The sequence below is a fragment of the Nansenia antarctica genome, assembly GCF_963989245.1.
Source record: "Nansenia antarctica genome assembly, chromosome: 18".
Classification (NCBI taxonomy): Eukaryota; Metazoa; Chordata; class Actinopteri; order Argentiniformes; family Microstomatidae; genus Nansenia; species Nansenia antarctica.
This window is the reverse complement of record NC_137691.1, coordinates 14,013,852-14,033,411: the sequence shown is the minus strand read 5'-3', so window position 1 is coordinate 14,033,411 and position 19,560 is coordinate 14,013,852. Positions and strand designations below refer to the sequence as shown.

At 42.7% G+C, this 19,560-nt stretch overlaps 1 protein-coding gene across 1 annotated transcript in view; it reads left to right on the top strand.

The window, feature by feature from the left end:
* Positions 1-444: 444 nt before the first annotated feature.
* Positions 445-19,560, top strand: part of nmur3 (neuromedin U receptor 3) — a gene marked incomplete at both ends in the record, with an annotated part of 29,709 nt that continues 10,593 nt past the window's right edge. Inside the window, 3 exons of the mRNA XM_080547938.1 lie at positions 445-771; positions 1,778-1,798; positions 2,169-2,281. Of these exons, the coding sequence (XP_080404064.1) occupies positions 445-771; positions 1,778-1,798; positions 2,169-2,281 (461 nt within the window). The remainder of the gene's footprint in view (positions 772-1,777; positions 1,799-2,168; positions 2,282-19,560) is intronic.

Below are 19,560 nucleotides of genomic sequence, written 5' to 3'. Positions count from 1 at the left end.
TCCCAGCAAAACCATCCCAGGTTACTGTTCACCACCATCGACTGCCTCCTCCCCCCACCTGACATCTCCCAACCCGCAGGTGCCTCTAACCTCTGCTCTGAGTTCCTGGACTTTTTCCAGAGTAAAGTGGACTCTATCCATCAGCAGCTCCTGGCACATGCACATGCACCTGACCCTCCCCCTCCCCTGCCCATCATGTTGCTAAGTTGGCCTCTAAGGCCAAGGCCTCCACCTGCTCCCTGGACCCCATGCCAACTGCTCTAGTCAAGGCCTGCCTACCCACCCTCTGCCCCCTTATGTGTTGATATCATCAGCACCTCAAAACTGCTTCAAAACTGCCTCAGTAACCCCCATTCTCAAAAAACCAGACTGAACCCCAATGATCATAACAACCACCGGCCGATCTCCAACCTTACTTTTCTTAGCAAAATCCTGGAAAGATGGATGTCCAACCATGAGCTCTTTGAGATCCTTCAGTCCGGCTTCAGAACACGTCACAGCACAGAGACCGCCCTCATCAAGGTCACCAACGATCTCCTCATTGCTGCAGACGCCTGCCGCATCAGCCTACTCATCCTCCTTGACCTTTCAGCAGCCTTCGACACCATCTCCCACTCAATCCTCCTCAACCGCCTATCTGACCATCTAGGCCTCACCGGTACGGTCCTTTCCAGGTTTCAGTCATATCTCACCAACCGGAAACAGTTTGTCACCATCAATGGTTCCAGCTCACCCCCGGTCCCAGTCATCCATGGTGTTCCTCAGGGCTCTGTACTCGGTCCACTCCTCTTCACTATCTTTGACATGCTATTGTTTAAAATGGTCATCTTAATTATGAATGGTGAAGAAATACTTGAACCAGGTCCGATGTTAATTGAACACAATTGAATCTCTTTATTGATACCAAGTAACATTACATTATCCAACCATCCAAATGCTAACGATCCAAATTCTGCCGTCTGAACTAAGAACATTGTCTCTTATAGTGCTTTATGTCTCATGTGATGCTGCATACATCTCTTATTTGATTGGTCTAGCCTGGCCTTCTATCAGCCCATGTTACACGAGATTCAGTTTTATATAATTTTCTAGGGGGTCTTTCTATAGTTTCTAAATCTAAACCACATGTTCTGTTCATATCATAGTAATTTCACAATAGGCTGGGACTCAACCTATGGTGGAAATCTCTCCTAACTAACTATGGCTGGTTCAAAAAGCTCCTAGGCCTCAAATGGAATATGCATATGCATTGATAGTCATGTTCAAAATATACTACAATGCCAAAACCCTTTTATCAGAATGGGAGTACAGTGTGTATAGATACTAAATTGTTGTTGTTGTGTGAATGAATGAACACCTGTGAGTGTTATTATTATTAATTAATTATTCATCATTGCGGCTGGCCTGTTCCTGGAAGTCCTCTTCCTTGTTACGTGGTGCTATATTTATCCTAAGGGTTAGTTATCACTGCTGTGCTACAAGCAACTGCACATGTTTTCATAGACACACCCAGCACACGTGGCCATAACAAATGATATTGATTACTTTAATTAGCTATTTTTCTGATAAAGAAATTGATAAAGAAACTTTGTAAACTTATTAAAGGTGATAAAAGAATGAAAAAAGAAAACGATTCCCGCTGACCATAGTCATAGACCAAAGTCATAATAAGCTTTACCTGTCTGTTGTTGATGTGTGCACGTTGGTTGCACGTGGGTGTGCGTTGATTGAACAACAGCTGTAACGGTGTGGTGTATGGTGTGGTGTATGGACCCAGGTGCGGTACAAAGAGCAGACGGTAGGAACCTGTGCTAGGTAACATGCCAAAACGACTGGCGCCCTGTTGCTCTCACACCCATAGTGAGCGAATGCTTTGAGAAGCTCGTTAAGGTCCTGCTATGCAGAATGCTGCCACTCACCCTAGATCCAATGGTGGGGTAGTGGTGGTCTAGTGGATAGTGAGATGGACTTGTGATCGGAAGGTTGTGAGTTCAAATCCCGCCTGAAACCATACCACTACTAGTGTGCCCTTGAGTAAGGCACTTAGCCCTCAGTTACTCCAGGGGGAATGTCCCTGTAATTCGTAATTGTAAATCGCTTTGGATTAAAAGCGTCTGCTAAATGGCAAAATTAATTAAAATTAATCCGGTGATTGGATCTGATCACAGACGGCGATGAGACGGGCCTATAGGAGCGAGGTCGACCGCCTGGCTCAGTACAGCCAGGACAATAACCTCGCTCTCAAGACCAAGGAGCTGCTGGTGGACTTCAGGAAGAAGAGGCAAGGAAGATCCCATCACCGTCAATGGGTCTGCTTTGGAGAGGGTCAACGGCATTAAGTTCCTGGGGGGTCCACATCACCGACGACCTCACCTGGGACGAGCATACCAACCAGGTGGTGAAAAAAAGCACAACGTCGCCTCTTTTTCCTTAGGTGGCTGAAAAAGCTGGGCTTAGGGCCTAAGATCCTAGGAGGCCTTCTTCAGAGGCACAACAGAGAGCATCCTGACGGGATGCATCACTGCCTGGTTCAGGAACTGCACTGCGCCAAAATCACAAAACGCTCCAAAGGGTAGTGTCACTGAGAGGATCAGTGGATGTGAGCTTCCCTTCATCCAGGACACCTACAAGGACCGGTGTGTCAGAAACGCCCTCAGGGTCATTAGGGAGCTACTGCCATTGGGGAAACGGTACCGAAGCCTCTAGGCTAAAACCCAGAGGCTGTCAAACAGCTACTTACAGGCTCCCGGAGAAATGCACTGGAAAAAAATCAAAAGACACCCCCAAACCTTCTTCATAATATTTTTTATAAAAGATCTTCATATTTGTATACTGGATTACTTGTACATTACTTGAATACTTAACTAGTGTACTATATTGCATTTCATCTTATTGTACTTTGCAACAGCATTGCAATGCCAATGTTGAGGAACCAAAGCCAAAAAAAGTGTACCGTATTTTCCGCCCTATAAGGCGCACTTAAAAGTCCAAAAAAAAAAAAAAAACGGCAGTGCGCCTTATAAGCCGGTGCGCCTTATATATGGATCAAAATGTAAAAATTACATGACCAATATTTTTTTTTTAATAATAATAAAATGTTTCAGTACGACTGGTAAACTACAAAGCCGCACCGCTTGCAGCATTACGGTAATCAGTAAACGACGGCCGCCATCTTGGAATCTCCGCGAATGCTATGCTTGTGGTGGGTTAACATAATTCACCCCCGGAACTAATAGTTGGGAGTATTGTTCCGTACGGAGGGTTAAGTGGGTGGTACTGAGTTTTAGTTCCTGTTTTAAGTGTGTGATAACAACTGGTTCATGTCTGTCAATAAACGTCTAGCTGTGTAAAGAAGACTAAACAGAGTTTCCGAGGGAACAAAGTGAGATTCTTGGTGCTTTCAACTTGAAGTTTTAAAGTACCCACTCGATATAATAAACAACAGTTTAACGATCACTAAACACTTTTTTTTTGTGTAATCCAAAACACTCATTTGTGTATTGGATTCATTATTCTCGTTTGCCGGAGGCTACCGGTAAGGGAGGGTTGATTTGTAAACATACTTTCGTTTTAGCTCGTGTTCAAAAGCAAGAACTGTGTGTTCATCTAGTTATGTGTAGTTATGTGTTTTTAGCATGTCGATGTTCTCCCAGTATGTTGTCATGTTATTAAAATACAGTTTAGACCTTCGTAGCGATGTGTTTTGTTAGCTGTTAGCCGCTAGCAGCGTTTGTTGTGGTTTGGTCAGATTAACTTTTCTCCCATTCAGTGTTTGAGATGAACCAACATTCAAATACGCCTGTCGTGTTCAATCTTTCTCTGATTTGAATGTATGACACATCATTTGAAAGCTTACAATCTGTAGTTTAAGCATGTGTAAAAACTGAAAAAGTACGTTGCACATTTCACCAGGAGCTGTCACATATTGGTTGTTGGTTATAATTGTATAGCCTATTGGTTGTTTTCTGGTGTTGTTTTGCTCTGTTTGTAGTCTACTTGATGTATTTTTATCAGCTGTTAAATCACCACAGCGGTTAATCCACTAATAGAGATAATAGCAGATTGAAAATGCTTGTAGCTAACTACTCTATATCTCGTGGTTGCAGCTATTGCGAATTGCTATTCACGCGAGTCAGCTGTGAATCACCGCAGGTCCTTGACGCTTGTTGCAAAAATGGATGACGAACGGCTGATACTTGAGGTGGAAAAATATATATTTTTGACAGTGGAGCAGGTAGAACGTTGATGGTGACAACGCTCAGGTGGAGCTTGGACAACGGGAAGTTGACACAACACCGATGGAGAGGTGACGCAACGCAGTAGGTGGAGCTTGGGCGTAACGCAACCCCAGTCAAACGTTTGACTGCGGTATCTATTCTATGCGCCTTATAAGCCGGTGCGCCTTATAAGCCGGTGCGCCTTGTATATGGAAAAATTTCTAAAATAGGCCATTCATTGAAGGTGCGCCTTATACCCCGGTGCGCCTTATAGGGCGGAAAATACGGTACTCTTGTGTACTTTTTTATTACATTGGGGGGTTACAATTCCAAAAGTGATTCTGATTCATACTGTAGCTAATTTCCACGTGTTTAACCTTCTGCTTATTGTAGCCTATGGTCTTATTGAACTCACTATACAGTATCGTCATGGCTAGGCTGTAAACTGAGCAAATAATCTCTGTCAAATTATGAATCATAAAGGGAGCTTGCCTGTGACACCTCTGATGTTGTTATATCAACACTGAGAAACGAGTATTGTTCAGGTTCTGAAATCTAACAGCCAATTTATTGAAGTCAATAACAGCCAGTTATTGAATACGATGCAACCAGGATATCAAGTTCAAAGGATGCCTTCTTCCTGAGACTGGTAGGCCTACAGTAGGAGTACAGTAGTTGGACAGTAATTGGAACATCAGTGTTTAGTGCACTTTGCTTACACGTGGGTTTGCATGTGTGCAACACTATCATATTGTGTGTGTGTGTGTGTGTGTGTGTGTGTGTGTGTGTGTGTGTGTGTGTGTGTTATTAGTGGGCGGACCACCATGTCTTACAGTACCAGTCAAAAGTTTGGATACACTTCCCCATCATTCAATTGAATAGGTAAAGAAATATATTGGCACCAGCACATTTGTTCTTGCTGTTTATGGGTCTAACAGAGCCCAGTTTGAAGCTTCGAGGCCAGCAGTGTGAGTCAGTGAGGGGGTGTTGAGGGCGTACTGAAAACCACTGAAAACGTTTTTGGAAGATTTTTACTGCAGCAGAGGGAGAGGGAGGAGGATCTCAGGGTGACGACAGTGAGGCAACAATGGTTTAGCAAGATCAATAACCAAGATCAATAACCCTAAGATCAATAACCCTAAGATCAATAACCCTCCAGCTACGTCTGCTGTCACTCCTCTCAAGCCAAAGTGGAGATTTACTCAACTAACAAAAGAGCTGATACTAATTATGTACAGTACATATGTACGTCATTGGGAGAAAATGTCATTAAATGCCCCCTCTCGCTCTCTCTCTCTCGCTCGCTCTCTCTCTCTCTCGCTCTCTCTCTCTCTCTCTCTCTCTCTCTCTCTCTCTCTCTCTCTCTCTCTCTCTCTCTCTCTCTCTCTCTCTCTCTCTCTCTCTCTCTCTCTCTCTCTCTCTCTCTTGTGGGTGGAGAGGTCAGTTAGATATATTAATGTTGTATGTGAATTTTGGACAGGATGGTATTTCAAGACGTAGTAGTGTGTGTATGATGGTGGTCTATGGTGGTCTATGGTGGTCTATGGTAGTCTATGGTAGTCTATGGTAGTCTATGGTGGTCTATGGTAGTCTATGGTGGTCTATGGTGGTCTATGGTAGTCTATGGTGGTCTATGGTGGTCTATGGTAGTCTATGGTGGTCTATGGTGGTCTATGGTGGTCTATGGTGGTCTATGGTAGTCTATGGTGGTCTATGGTGGTCTATGGTGGTCTATGGTGGTCTATGGTGGTCTATGGTAGTCTATGGTGGTCTATGGTGGTCTATGGTAGTCTATGGTAGTCTATGGTGGTCTATGGTGGTCTATGGTGGTCTATGGTGGTCTATGGTAGTCTATGGTGGTCTATGGTAGTCTATGGTGGTCTATGGTAGTCTATGGTGGTCTATGGTAGTCTATGGTGGTCTATGGTAGTCTATGGTAGTCTATGGTGGTCTATGGTGGTCTATGGTGGTCTATGGTGGTCTATGAAGGATGCTTTCAATTAGGTAAACTACAATCTTAATCTCAGTCAACTTAATCTCTGTCTTGTCTGCTGTTGTACATTATTGTTTGTTTCACCACTGCTGACTACGTTGGAATTAAGTTTTTCTGTAATGCTTTCATCTGCTACCGTCTAGGATCAGATGCATCTTTGATGTATGTTTCATTTTGTATCCCAAATGAAGTTAAATCACATCAAATCAGACACCCCACAGGTAACACAGGTAGCTGCCCCTCATTTTTCAGATCAAAGAATGGATGAATCAATGAATGAATGATCAAAGGTATTTCGGTATCTTGGCAACCTTGGGGAATCTCTCCATGTCTAGATGCGCTCGTGTAAGCCCACCAATTGGGCACTCGAGGCAGGATCAAGCAAACGCACTCAAAGTATTTGAACGTTTATTCAAATAGTTTTTCGAGCTAGGTGTGCGTAAGACATGCGATTTCATAGCAGTATAAACATCACGTTGAGATTGCTCAGTCTGGCTGCTGCGTACATGGGTTGACAGGTGTGAGTCTGAGTCTTTACTACAAAGCTATAAAGCCAGGCGTTTTATAGATAAAACGACTCAAAGCCGACCGCTGTAAACGTAATTTCTTTGCTACTCCCAGGTAATAAATCTGTGTTGTTGTTTTTGGATTCACGTGAAATGGTTCATGTCATATAGTTTTATTATGAAATTATTGTTATCATAAATTAATGTTATCGTGAGATTGCACAGAGAAGGTGACTATACGGGGTCCATAACATTTTCATCCATCCTCTTCTCAGGAGTGGGAGCAGCCAATGAGTGAGAAAGTCCCATTCATGGATATGAAACGTAATGAATGCTTCCCAGTGAGGGGAAAGGCTAAGTATGGAGCCCCCCTGGGGTCACATGGTAGAAAAACAATATTTGATGTGTGAATCCGTTCCCTCGGTTTGGCTCATAGGGCCTAACCCTAACCCTAACCCTAACCCAGTGGTTCTCAACCCTCTCCTCGGGGACCCCCAGCCGCTCCACATGTTTGATCTGTTCCACCACCAGCACACCTGATTCAACTGATCAAGTACAAACCATAATTGCTTTATACTTGATCAGTTGAATCAGGTGTGCTGGTGGTGGAACAGATCAAATATGTGGAGCGGCTGGGGGTCCCAGAGGAGAGGGTTGAGAACCTCTGGGTTAGGGTTAGGGTTAATGGGATGCTGTTCAAGAGTAATAGGGTTAGGGTTATGGTTCAGGTTAGTTGCTCCCGGTAATGAGTGGTGTGTGGAGTTGTGGACTACAATAAGGAATCTGTCCACATCTTGAACACACCCTGTCTGACAGGCAACCGCTTCTGTATCACATTCATTTGTAGTTTATATCTTTTCTATTGATATTTTTATTAATAAAGGCTAGAAGTCAGAATTACTAACTTTTTCCATTAGATTTCCTGTTCACATAGATGTGACATGCCTCTCTCTCTCAGTCAGGTGATGTGAATGAAATAGTCCTTCTTTAACGTGCGGACTGAAAGATACCAGTGATTATTAACCATAAACCACAAAAAGACAAATTGTCGAATACCATGGGAACCTTGCTTTCAAACTGCAAACATGACGCTAAGAATCTAGGTGTGATTATAGATGTTGACTTGCGCTTTGAGCCTCACATCAAATCTATCACTAGAAATGCTTTTTATCATCTATGGAATATTGCAAAAGTTAGACATTTTCTCTGGCAAGCTGATGCAGAAGTGTTAATCCATGCTTTTGTTATTACCCGTTTGGACTATTGTAACAGTCTCCTTTCTGGTCTTCCGAAGAAAGCTATTGGCCAGCTGCAGCGAGAGTTTTAACCAAAACAAGCAGACAAGCTCATATAACTCCTATTTTAGAGACTATACACTGGCTTCCTGTTAAATTCAGAATAGATTTCAAGATCCTTCTGCTTTTTTATAAAGCTCTCACTGGCACAGCACCAGAACATCTGAAAGACCTTTTGCTAGCATATCAGCCCAATAGAGCTCTCAGGTCTTCTGCTAGCATATCAGCCCAATAGAGCTCTCAGGTCTTATGACGCTGGTTTTCTCTGTGTACCACATGTAGGCCTACAAAAGAAGAGATTTGGTGAGGCTGCATTCTCATTTTATGCACCCAAATTGCGGAATGCACTGCCAGTTTTAGGGTTAGGCATTAGGGATACAACCTCAGCAAATATGTTCAAGTCTAAACAAAAAATCCATCTTTTTAATATTGCCTAAATTAACTCAATACTTTATTATGATTATATAATGATTGGAGCACTTTGAGCTGCAGCGTTTGCAGGAAAAGTGCTATACAAATAAAAAGTTATTATTATTATTATTATGCAACATCCGACTGATTATGTCCTTGGCTCCTTGCTTATGTAATCACCTTCAATGAAGTCTCTTATAAGTTGTATTTATCAATTATATTAAATTGACTGGTACTGTATGTCATGTTATTACTCTAACTTAAGAAAAATAATGTGAGATAAACTTAATTCATAAATAATAAACATTGTATACTGTCCTACGATGGTTGGTTTTGAAGTGAATGTTGACACAGACCACTAGTGCCTGCTTGCTGCAGGTTTGGTTATCCAAGCCTGGTACATGTTATCTAATCACCCAAGAACGAAGTTGGCAAAGGCTTGTACCAGCATACACCTAGCACCAAATAATCACAGCAGTCATTAACTATCTCTGTGAGGTAACTCATTATCCAACTCAATTGTTTTTGGTTCTCCTAACCCTAACCCTAACTCCCTCCGTTTGCAAACAGATACTGCTATAGATGTTACCGGCCGGGGGTCTGAACTGGTGACGTCCTGCATGGACGCCACAGACGTAAAGTGTTATACCGAGAGGATATCCCTGTGATATGACATATGAGAGCTATATCTGAGCTTAGAAGTTGCAGTCAGGGCTAGCGTGATTCCAAATCATTGCTACAGAGACATAGGCCCGATCCCAACGCTTCCATTGGACTGGGACGCTCATACAACCTCCACGTTTGTTGCAGAAGAACAGGGTGACAAACGTGCAGATATGAGTGCTCCGGTGTCTTGCTTTGGGTAGTCTAATGGAAGTGCCCAGGTAATAGTTTTGCTATTATTGTCCTCTACTGCTGAGCACCAAAACCCTCGGATCCTAAACTTGGCTGAAGCGCGCTGGACTACGGTGGAACGGCATAGGCACAGCACATCTGCATAATAGCATTTTTTTGTTATGCTTGTTATAAAGAAAAGGTTTATAATGCATTGAAATTACATTAAACTAAGATAATAAGATGGTTATCATAATTTTTCTAATCTTTATTACAGTTTTTCTCTACCACTTTAACACTAACATCCGAACCTCAAACACAATGACCAAAACCTGAAACTGGTGTATTTTATCTCACACCAATTCTTCACAATGACAAACACATTTCTTGCTTATCACTCATTTTGCCACTCTAAACCACACAGTTAACAAAACACTAAATACAATTCTCTACATTTGGCACACACTTCCTTGATAAAATCTCTTGTGTTCACATGGAAAACACTACCATTCAGAATGCTAAACTAAATCACACAATCACACTCCTCATATGGGCACCTATTGCATTTGAATTAGCAATCATAGCTTTAGCAATAAAGGGCCAAAGGTGAGCTCTCCTGTGTTGAAATATACAGTATCTGAAGTATATCAGGGCTGGATTTGTCATGCCAGGTGATACCTTCCCATCTGCTTGGCCAGGGAGAACATTGCCTTTGATGTCAACAAGGTCTTGTGGCCTTTGTGTAGAGTATATGCAGAAGGCTTATTTTATTTTTTCTGTTGTTTGTTCTGTATGAAGAACACTTAACAAATAAAATAAAATAAACTGTTCTATTCTTGTATTTGTGTGTTTTATATTTGAGCATGAAAACATGACAAACAGTTTATAACAGGCTACTGTATGTATGTAGTGTAACACTGAAAATGCAAAAGTCCTACTGATAATCTTATCATAGTAATGTTTTCCACTGATCATAGTGTTTTCCAATGTGCACATCAGTGTTCAATTGGTTGTTACAAGTGTCTATTCATTTGGTGTGTGTTTTGACGACAACATTTCATTTTGAGAAGACATAACATTATTTTTAATGCAGTGTTTGCTTTTGCAAGAGATTTGTGGAGTTTTGGTTTTTGCGTGTGAGTTTTTGGATTTGTGTTAAGAGTTGAGAGAAATGAGCTATGCTTAGAGAAAACGTGTTAAAGCGATAGAGAAAAACTGTAACAAAGAAAACGTAATTACATTTGTGAGTGTCTTCCGCATTGCCTAGAGCAAAATCTGATTTCTGTAGATGATTCACAATGCATCCTGGGTGGTAGGGTTATGGCTCCGAATCAAACGTGGTCCCCGAAAATCTCCAAACGGAGCCGTGGATAGCCCTCCCCCTTCTCCCTAGCCCTCAATGAAATATGAATTGGGGGTGAATTGTGATCGGGCCTAGAGTGAGTGAGTGAGTGTGTTTATTGACAATAATAATAATAATAATAATAATTCATTGGATTTATATAGCGCTTTTCCGAGGCTCAAAGACGCTGACAATATGGGAAGAACAAGAACATGAGCACATAGAACACAGAGTTAACGAACGGGGAAGGTTGTATGCATGTCCAGGGGGGGGGCGGGGGTGGCAGGGATGGGGGAGATGGCTAGGGGTAGGGGAGGCTGTAGGCGTGGGAGAACAGGTAGGTTTTGAGGTGGGATTTAAAAGTGAGGAGTGAGGGTGAGTCTCTGAGTGGTTGAGGGAGAGAGTTCCAGAGGCGGGGTGCGGCTCGTGAAAAGGCACGGTGACCGAAGCCTTTGAGTTTTGAGGGTGGGACAGTGAGGGGAACAATGGATGAGGATCGGAGGGTACGGGTAGGGCGGTGGGGGAGAAGGAGGTCAGTCAGGTAAGGGGGGGCCAGGCTATGGAGGGCTTTGTATGTGAGGATGAGGACTTTGAATTGAATACGTTCTTTGATGGGGAGCCAGTGGAGAGAGTGGAGGACAGGAGTGATGTGGTCACGGGAGCGGGTGTTTGAGAGGAGGCGTGCAGCAGAGTTTTGGACCATCTGGAGTCTGTGGAGGGAGCGGGAGGTGATGCCGGTGAGTAGGGAGTTGCAGTAGTCGAGGCGGGAGGAGATGAAGGCGTGGATGAGGGATTCAGCAGCGGGGGGGGAGAGGCAGTGTCTGATTTTTGCAATGTTTCGGAGGTGGAAGTAGGATGTCTTGACAATGGAACTGACGTGGGGATCGAATGAGAGGGTGGGGTCCAGGATGAAGCCGAGGTTGCGAGCCAGGGGGGAGGGGGTGATGGTAGTGTCGTCAATGGTGAGTGTGATGGGTCCGGTTTTATTGAGGGTGGATTTGGTGCCGATGAGGATGACTTCGGTCTTTTCACTGTTCAGTTTGAGGAAGTTGTGTGTGAGCCAGGTTTTTATTGCGGAGATGCAGGTTTCGATGTGAGTGAGGGGTGGGTTCTGGGTGGAGTTTGTGGTGATGTAAATCTGTGTGTCATCAGCGTAGCAGTGGAAGTCCAGGTTGAATTGGCGGATGATGTGACCGAGGGGGAGTGTGTAGCAGAGGAAGAGCAGGGGGCCGAGGACTGAGCCTTGTGGGACCCCCTGTGTGACAGAGGAGGAGGAGGAGGTGTGACCGGAGAGGGAGATGAACTGGTGTCTGTTGGTGAGGTAGGAGGTGAGCCAGTCCAGGGCGGTGCCCTCAACACCCAGTTGGCGCAATAAAGTTGAATCTAATCTAATCTAATCTAATCTTATTGGAGGACGGACTCAGTGTAATGCATGGAATTTGTCTGACACCAGACACACGTGTTTGACACCATTCCTCATTCCAGTGAACCTGTCCTATGTCAGTGTTTTATAAGCACTGTTATGTCTGTCTGTTTTTATTGTATGTATGTGACCTATGTCTATGTGTTTTTTTAATGTGGAAACTGTATTCTTGAACTGCACTTCTGCCTGTCAAAGGAGAATTTCTGTCACTGTGTGACAGACAATAAAGCAATCTTGAATATTGAATCTTGAATCTTGAATCTTGAATGGAGAGGCCTCATGGTGTTTGAATGAACCAAAGTTGCCAAGCTGATCTGAATCTTTTCAGGATTTTTTTTTTTTTTTCATCTTTCAGCCTTGAGCTTGACTTGAGCAAATTGCACCGTCACTCTTCACAAACTGCATTGTATACACACCCTCACATGACGTTTTTTAAGTGTTTTGAGACTTTCCAAGGGCATCCTTAAGCAGTGATTTCTACAGGGATGACAGATACAAATTAGACTAGCCTTCTGAGAAGATCTGCCACATTTACAGAGACGTTGATTGATGTGTACTGTGCACACAGGGGGGGGGGGGGGGGGGGGGGGTCAACAACTCCTATGCTGCACTGACAATATTTTAAAATATATATATATATAAAGCACTTTGAGCTGCAACGTTTGCAGGAAAAGTGCTATACAAATAAAAGTTATTATTATATACAGTGGGGGAAATATAAGTAAAAAATAAGTATTTGATCCCCTGCCGATTTTGTAAGTTTGCCCACTTACAAAGAAATGAACGGTATATCATTTTAATGGTAGGTTTATTTTAACAGTGAGATACTGAATATCAACAAAAAAAATCCAGAAAAACACATTATATAAAAGTTATTTATTATTTTATTTTTTTATTATTTTTATTTTTAGAACTTGGTGGAGAAACCCTTGTTGGCCAGCATGGAGGTGAGACGTTTCTTGTAGTTGGTCACCAGGTTTGCGCAGATCTCAGATAGGATTTTGGTCCAGTTCTCTTTGCAGATCCTCTCCAAATCCTTCAGGTTTCGAGGCTGTCGCTTGGCAACTCAAAGCTTCAGCTCCCTCCACAGATTTTCTATAGGATTAAAGTCCGGAGACTGGCTAGGCCACTCCAAGACCTTAATGTGCATCTTCTTCAGCCACTCCTTTGTTGCATTGGCCGTATGTTTTGAGTCATTGTCATGCTGAAAGACCCATCCACGACCCATTTTCAGTGTCCTGGCTGAGGGAAGGAGGTTCTCGCCCAAGATTTCACAGTACATGGCCCCGTCCATCATCCCCTCGATGCGGTGAAGTCGTCCTGTACCCTTAGCAGAGAAACAACCCCAAAGTTTCCACATCGATCAAATGCAAATCAATTTATAACTTTTATATAATGTGGTTGATATTCAGTCTTTCACTGTTAAAATAAACCTACCATTACAATTATAGACCGTTCATTTCTTTGTAAGTGGGCAACCTTTCAAAATCAGCAGGGGATCGAATACTTCCCCCACTGTGTATAGATACAGTACCAGTCAAAAGTTTGGACACACACTTTTGACTGGTACTGTATATATATATATATATACATATATATAAATACCATCCAGGAGGGCACTTAGTGAGTGGCACGGTAAAGGGGCAGGGGCCGTTGCCCCTTTCACCCCTACCTGTGTACGTGCCTGCACTCAAATAAACTGAAACTAAAATAGAGTACATTGATTGCATATTTGAGAGACCTATGATGTCTCCATTCAAAAGAGAACAGAAATGTGCTATCCCTTAGGGCTTGTCAATAGGACTTTATGCAAGATCAATGGTACTGTCTGTGTTCGCCTCTGAATTACTCCTCACACTCTGCATGTAGGCTGTCTGAGGATGGCAGCTGTGAGGGAAGGTGTGGAGTCGAGTAAAACTTGTGTGGCTCAACACACAGATCCATGTGCCTCTAAACCTTACATCATCACCACTGGGGCCAAGTGTCAAGTGACATTGAACACAATCTGAACTTAGTCTGCCCTCTGTTGGTAAACGCTGGACTTGGACCATGTTGCCACTGCAGCACCTCAGTTTCTTACTGTGATATTGAACCAGTACTTCAGAGGACATGCTTTTCCCAACAAGAAATAATACTTGCAAGCACAAACAATTCAAATGAAATAAAAAACGTGTGTGATCTTCTGAAGAACATCAGCCTCAAGAGGCAAGTTTGACGAGCAGAATAATGATGATTATGATACACATAGACAGTAAAGAATACCACTGCATGTTTGTTTTTATATCCGGCCCTGACTATTGCATCTCTGTATGCGTAGACCTCCCCTGTGGCGTCAGGTTAAGAAAAGTTTTTCTCTACCGCTTTAACACTTACATTTCAAATCAAAGCAAATCAAATGTTATTTGTATAGCGCATTTCTTACAAGATGAATGAATGAATGAATGAATGAATGAATGGTCTTTATTGTCATTGCTATAGTACAGGTACCAAACAACGAATTTTAGGAGGGGTGGCTCCCCTGGTGCTAGGAAAAAAAACAAAACTAAAAAAAACACAAGAAGGGAAGGAGCTGGTTTACATAAATAAAGGCTATGTACACTATCCACTATACTATACTGTACAGATAGACGACTAGGGTTGTCATATTGCACATAGTGTTATTGCACATTCATTTGAAGTGTCGCAGTTTGCAGGCTAGAAATGTACATATTTGTGCCTCAGCACTACACCTGATTTTTTCAGTCCAGCAGCAACTCAATGCGCTTCACATAATGAACATTCTCAGTCAATCAATCAATCAATCAATCAATCAATCAATCAATACTGACAGAGCCGCAAGCAGGGAAAAGTAAAAACCTGTACACTTTGTAGCCAGGAAAATTCCCTTGCAGCCCTCTACACATAGAGCGACTACTCACCAGTTTGCCTACCAGCACCCAGCGGAGCGACTACTCACCAGTTTGCCTCCCCCCCCCGGGGAGCCCCCGCCGCCCCACACACCCAGCCCGCCCCACCACCAGCACACCCAGCCCAGCCAAGCAAGCACAGACCACAAAAGGCCCCGCACAAGGACGGCCAAGCAGGTGCCCCGGCGGTGGAACAGACCAAGCACACGGGGCAGCCGGGGGCCCCCAAGGGGAGGCCCAAGGACCACCGGCGCAAAAGAAAGCAAGCAAGGGCGAAGAACCTGTACACCATGTATCCAGGAAAAGTTCCTTGCATATTATTGGCGTACACACTGTCCATAAATTTAGTGTTATATCTGCATCGTTCTGCATCCAGCATGGGCACAGGTCCTGCCAAAAGAGAACCTTAAGCGCAGTTATGATGCAACAACACAATAAAGATGACAGCAATACAACCTGATGGTGGTCCAGCTACATCCTGGTACCGGTTCCAGTACTGCTCTAGGTGCTACTGGGAGCTGACAGTGCCTCATCAGCACCCAGGTCCTTTTTCCTGTCAACACAAATCTCAAAACACGAGTATGGTGTAATGGCCTAGTGATCCTAGTTCTATAATGTCCAATGTCTCCCTTAGTAGCAAAAGGCGACATTGAATAAGTAGGTTTTGAGGTCTTCTGTGTTTTAGACAACCTCAGGCCCTCAGGTAGGGTGTTCCACAATCTAGGAGCATATATGCTAAAAGTTGATCCTCCAGATCTCTTAGTCCTAGCCTCTGGCACTATTAGAAGTTCCGTGCCACTAGACCTTAGGGGTCTAGCTGGTGTGTATCTTATGAGCATGTCCACCATGTAATTGGGCGCATCGCAGTGGAGTGATTTATAGACTAGTAAAAGGATCTTAAAGTCTATTCTATAACTGACAGGGAGCCAGTGTAGTGATCTCAAGACAGGTGTGATGTGCGCTCTTCGTTTGGTCCTAGTAAGGACACGAGCAGCAGCCTTCTGAACCATTTGTAGTCTATTAATGTTTTTTGGGGGGAGACCTGTCAGGAGAGCATTACAGTAATCTAGCCTACTAGTAACAAACGCATGCATACATTTTTCGGTGTCTGCCTGGGAGAGAAATGATTGTACCTTAGTGATGTTTCTTAAATGGTAGAAGGATGTTTTAATAGTATTATTTATATGAGTTTCAAAATTTAGATCTGGGTCAATTATGACACCAAGATTCCTAGCCTGACACTTAGTGTTAAGAGCTAGTGTTTTCAAGTGTGCAGATAATTTCTCTCCCCCAGTTTTCTCGCCGATGATCAATACCTATGTTTTTTCTTGATTGAGTTGGAGAACATTTTGTGTCATCCAAATATTAATATCAGCAATACAATCTATCAGGTGGTCAATCATCTTGTAGTCGTTGGGAGTTACTGAGATATAAAGCTGAGTGTCGTCAGCGTAGCTGTGGTAGTTAACGCTACGCCTCTTGATAACAGAACTGAGGGGTAGCATGTATAGGCTAAAAAGCAACGGTCCTAAAATGGACCCCTGGTGAACTCCACAGGTTGCGCTATAATTTTTTGACTTATGGTCACCAAGGGCTACAAAGTAGTCTCGGTCAGCCAGGTAAGTCCTGAACCAGTTTAAGACCGGACCTGAGAGGCCAACCCAGTTTTCAAGTCTCTCAATAAGTATGGAATGGTCTAACAAAGGCTGCACTTAAGTCTAAGAGTACAAGAATCTAGAGTTTTTTCGAGTCTGCATTTATCCTAAGGTCATTAGTTACCTTAAGCAAAGCGGTTTCATTTGAACCTCAAACACAATAACCAAAACCTGAAACTGGTGTATTTTATCTCACACCATCTTCACAATGACACAGAAACACATTTCTTGCTTATCACATATTTTGCAGCTCTAAACCACACAGTTAACAAAACACTAAACACAATTCTCTCCATTTGGCACAATCTTCCTTGATCAAATCTTGATCAAATCTTCACATGGAAAACACCTTAGAATGCTAAACTCAAACCACCAATCACACAATCACACTCCTCATATGGGCAAACACCTCTTGCATTTGAATTAGCAATCATAATTTTAGCAATAAAGGGCCAAAGGTGAGCTCTCCTGTGTTGAAATATATCAGGGTATATCAGGGCTGGATTCGTCCTGCCTGGCAATACTTTCCCCTCTGCTTGGCCAGGGAGAACATTGCCTGTGAGGTTGACAAGGTCTTGTGGCCTTTGTGTAGAGTATATGCATATATTTTCTTTTTCTATTTTTTGTTCTGTATGAAGAACACATCAGGGTAAGCTAGTATAACGCTATTTTGCAGTTTTTCTGTGTAGTAGGCAGGCTAATTTACAGGTGGCCAACTAGTGGTCATTGTGTGTAAAAAGCAGCTTACCATTGTAAAGACTATGGTCATTTGACCCCAGAGGCGGCTCTTATAGTAGATTAAAAAGGCATGGCTGTTCTAGTGTTAATGAGTAAACATTCAAACTTTTAATTAGTATAGTTGGTATTATGCAGAGGGAGATGAGGTGGAGGAGGTCACAGGTCAGGCGTTGTGTCATTTCAACCATTCAATTAAGCAATATCACACGAGAAGGAGTGCTGTTATACTGAATATCAGCACAGCTGTGATTCGTTCGTAGGTACGAAGCCGCAGGCCGAGTACCGAAGACAATCACAGCCGTGCTGATATTCAGTATAACAGCACTCCCTCTCGTGTGATATTGCTTAATTGAATGGTTTAGTAGAACATCTGTGCGGCGGAGTGATACATACTAACCCTAACCCTTAAAAGTCCCAGTGCTGTTATACTGTATATCAGCAGTCATGGAATGCCTCTTGTCCAATCAAATCCAATCAAATGACTTGGTCGAAACTAACTGTTGTATAATGTAAAATAGCAACCCTCCACTTACACAATACGATCTCCTTCTAATGACGATCGACCTCTAATGATGAACTTCAAACTTATTCCTAAGCGCTTTACAAGGGCCTCTCATTCACCCTCAGACACACATTCACAAGCTACCTGGGGTGGGGTTCTGCCAACCTTGCGATCATTAGACACCGCTCTTCCTCCTGAGCCACAGCCGCACAATAGACTGTAAGGCTCTACAGAGGGTGTTGAACAGCTCAGTCCATCATCGGAGCAGCGTTCCCTGTCCTCAAAGACATCTACATCAACAGATGTCTGAGGAAGACCAACAAAATCCTCAAAGACTCCAGACACCCCAAATACGGACTGTTTCCCCTGCTCCTGTTTGGCAGGCTGTCTGGCTTCTACACCACAACCATAAGACTGTCATAAACTATCCCGTTGAACACCGATCCTCACGTACTCACCAACAGGCTGCTATTGAGAAATATTTAATTTACGGATTATCCAGATTTTTTGCCTTTCTGTCTATGTTGGCTGCCTCTTCGAATTGTGTGAGCAGAAACACAACAGCTCATATCTGACACTGCAAATCCATTTTAGTACATTATTAAAACTTATATTTAGGGAAGGCTAAACACTTTGAATGGACTAGATAGGACTTTCCGTTCGAACTGAGGAATTTATGGAACGCATGCTGAGAGGTGCCCCAGAGAAAAAAATCAATCAATAACACGAGTCTTGTATGCTCTATGATTTGTTGCGTTAGTAAACTTTGCACTCAATAAATTGGTTGGAAAAAGGCATCCTCTCACAGGCAAAACTATTTAAGTTAGGAAAGTGTATTTACTAGTTTGATCTATGTCTTCTGAGTCTACAGGGGGGCTTGGGGAGCTGCAGCTCATTTGCATTTAATGCTGAACACACAGAAACAACCTGTTAAAAGCACGACTGAAACAGAGGCAGAGATGCTAGAATACCTGTAGATTAAAATCGGACTGGTAGGCTATTTTCAGCAAAAAACTTCAAAGACATGTTTTAGTGATCCCAGAGACCTATATTCACTTGTTGAAAAAGAGCATCATATGGGACCGCAAACCATAATACATCCAACTTTGATTGTGAGATTTAAAAGAGAATTTGAGAATTAAGATTTAAGATTAATTAATCTTTAATCTTGTAATGTGGAAGTTGTACACTGGATGCTGAGCTGCAGTACAGGCATGTAGGACCTGTCACATGAGAGGCAGACACATTTGACAGAAAGTACTTTTCTGAGAGACTTGAGATTACACCTAATAATGAACCACAGACATGGCAATACAATTCTATTACATTCTTATTCAAAGCACCTCCCAAGGCTACATCAAGTATTCAAATGTGATATCTTGGTCCATGTGAACGGTAAGTGGTTTTCCATTTGGCATGAATAGAGAAAGGACTAAAAAGCAAAAAGCACATTTTCTATGTTCTTGTATATATATTTTGCTTTCAAGTCACAAGCACAGTTGGAGATCTATGACAGCTGCTATTAGGCTGTCAGCAATTGAATCAATTAATATTTCAGGGCGCAGTTTACAGTTCACAGTTGATGAGGGGCACATTATACACTCAACAAACACTTTATTATGAACACGGTATCAGACGTTTTTTGTTACATCCCATTATACATATATAAGTATAGAAGTATACATAAGTATAAGAGAAAAAATAATGTAATAACTGCAATAGTTATAAAGAAAAACAG